At 60.1% G+C, this 2,624-nt stretch overlaps 1 gene segment (V, D, J or C); it reads right to left on the bottom strand.

Annotated features, from left to right (window-relative positions):
- Nucleotides 1–157: 157 nt before the first annotated feature.
- Nucleotides 158–2,136, bottom strand: LOC113617175 (Ig lambda chain C region-like). The segment is given in 2 exon segments: nucleotides 158–614; nucleotides 2,034–2,136. Coding segments are annotated over 2 exon segments (384 nt in total).
- Nucleotides 2,137–2,624: the final 488 nt, after the last annotated feature.

Raw genomic sequence — 2,624 nt, 5'->3', positions numbered from 1 at the left:
GGGGGGGTCCTGGGTGACAGTGAAACCATTCCTCACAAGAGTCCCAAGACTCCATCCTCTATCTTGATTTCTTAAAGGATAAGAGGATTTTGTTCCCCTTTGAGGATGGTTGAGTTCAGGACACCAAATGCAGAAAGAAAAACGAGCAGAGCACGAGTTCTGAATGACAATGAGGACATTTTATTGAGAGTTGATTGGGTGCAGGAGGAAGGGCTGGGGGGACCAGGGTGGGTGGGTAGACCCTCCAGGGGTCCTGTGGCTCCAGTCCCCTGAGGATGTGAGGACCAGGACCTAAGAGCACTCGGAGGGCGACACTGTCTTCTCCTCGGTATTCCCATCGTGCGTGACCTGGCAGCTGACCCCCTTCTCATAAGATTTCCACTCGCTGGCCGTCAGGGCCAGGTAGCTGCTGGCCGCGTACTTGCCGTTGCTCTGTTTCGAGGGCTGGCTGGTCTCCACGCCCTTGGTGATGGTGGTGCTGCCTGACTTCCAGGCCACCGTCACGCTGCCCGGGTAGAAGTCATTGATGAGACACACCAGTGTGGCCTTGTTGGCGCTGAGCTCCTCAGTGGAGGGCGCGAACAGAGTGACTGAGGGCGAGGACTTGGGCTGACCTGCAAAGTGAGGGAGAGACGGGAGGTCACTGGGGCAGCGTCCATCGCGGGAGCCCCTTACCTCAGGAGAAGCCGGCACAGGTGCCCAAAGTCCAGTGCATGGATCCCAGGCGGGCCCTTGCTCCCCTGAGGTCAGGCAGCCATGGCTGGGGTCGCTCACCTTCTGTCGGGGGATCCTCAGTGCCCGACTCCTGAGAGTTCGGGGCTCCCTGGCAAGTCTCCATCTCTTCCTCAGGCTCCCACGTCCCATAAACCACATTCCACCCTCTGCTCTCTGGTGCTGCCTGGCGTCCACCCTGAGGTCGCCTCTTTCCACTGGGTGTCTGTCTGTCCTGGGCATTTGTCTGTCTGAGATCTTCCCCTGGTTCTCGTCTGGTGTCCTCATACAGGTCATCTGTCTGTCCCCCATTCAGGCTCTCTTCCCTTTCGGGGGGGGGTTGTTGCCCACAGTCCCCCTAATACCAGCCTCACAGCCCGCAACCCTCTAGGGCTGCCACAGACACCACAGAGACCCCTCCAGGGCTGCCAGGGTGGAGGGAGCATCAGCCCCAGGGCTGGGGTCCAGGGAGTCCCACAAATGAGAGTTTCCATGTGGGTGAACGTTGTGTTCTGAGCCTGGGGTTGTGTCTGTTCTGAGGGGTCCCCTGACCTGTGAAGTCTCGCTGGGGATCTGTCTGTCCTGGGACATCTGTCTGCCTGGCCAGGTCAGTTCCTGTCATCTGTCCCTATGAGGAGTCCCCACGCTGGGCGTCTGAGCTTGGGGCTCACGTCCAGTGTATAACTGGGTGCAGTGACCCTTAAAGCCCGAGTGTCCTGAGATCTGTGCGGCCTGGGGTGTCCTGCTTGCTGGGAGGAGGATGGGGACCTAGCACCCTGAGGCCACCTTCTCAATAGGACACTCGTCTACCCTTCCCCCGTGTACTGTTCCCTCTTCCAGTCTCCAAGGCCCCTGGCTCTGGGGTCCCTCACTAGCCCCCATTTGGGTCCCTGAGCAGAAAGATCCCAGGATGACACCCATGCTCTGTCCAGCTCTTTCCAGTGTCCTTCCCACATCCCTGGACCCAGTGCCCCAGCCTGAGACCCCCATTCCTTGGGCCTCAGTCCCTCCCTTGTCCTCAGACCCTGGGGTTGGACACCCTGAGGAGGGAGCTGACATCCCAGCATCCAGAGAAGAAGGGCCTGGAGGGAAGGCTCGGGATGGGAAGAGCGAGGGGTGGCAGGAGGGTCACTTAGCCCGTCCCCACCATGCCCACCAGGTTCTGTGAAGAACGACAGGCTTGGGGGCAAAGGACAGCCTAGAGGGTGAAGGTGACAGGCTCCAGAGAGTGAGACCCCAGCCCCAGACAGGAGGGAAAAGACAAGAAAATCTGCCCAAATTTCACCGTGGACCCCGAAGAAGAGGGGAAGGGGGAGACTCACCCAGGACGGTCAGCTTGGTCCCTCCGCCGAACGCATTACACAGTGACACAGCCTTGAACATAAACCTTCCTGACACCCCCTCCACCCCCTGCCCAGGCCCACCTGCAGCTGCACAGAGGCCCCAGGGCCACCCTCCTTGTCATGGGGGCTGGTCTGTCCTCGGGGAGGCTGTGGGGGGATGCCACCTCACCAGCAACTTCAGCCCTGGGAAGCGGGGCTCCATCCTTCCCCAGGCATGGGAGGTGCAGGAGAGACATCTGGGTGTCACATCACATCCCAGGGACCTTCCTTTCCTGGAGGAGGTGGGGTCCCCTGGTCAGTAGCGTGGGGGGCGTCATGGTGGGAGGGTGAGGAGCCTGTTTAGCACCCTGAGGGGATGGAGCTGTGCTCTCTGCAGAGCGAGGCCACAGGGATTCTGGAGGCTCCAGTGCCCTAGAGGCAGGTCCAACGCGGTCAAGTTTGCAGTAACTCGTGTGTGTGCCGGTGTGCGTGCATGTGCGTGTGTGTCTGTGTGTGTGTCTGCCTTTCTAACCACTCGGGTCCCTGTCCTGTGTAGCTCCTACAGCAATAATCTCACTGATCTGAGATCTC

Source organism: Aethalodelphis obliquidens, unplaced genomic scaffold (genome assembly GCF_003676395.1).
Source record: "Aethalodelphis obliquidens isolate GAN/ISIS:26980383/991018 unplaced genomic scaffold, ASM367639v1 scaffold2364, whole genome shotgun sequence".
NCBI classification, from domain to species: domain Eukaryota; kingdom Metazoa; phylum Chordata; class Mammalia; order Artiodactyla; family Delphinidae; genus Aethalodelphis; species Aethalodelphis obliquidens.
This window is presented reverse-complemented; position numbering and strand designations above follow the sequence as displayed.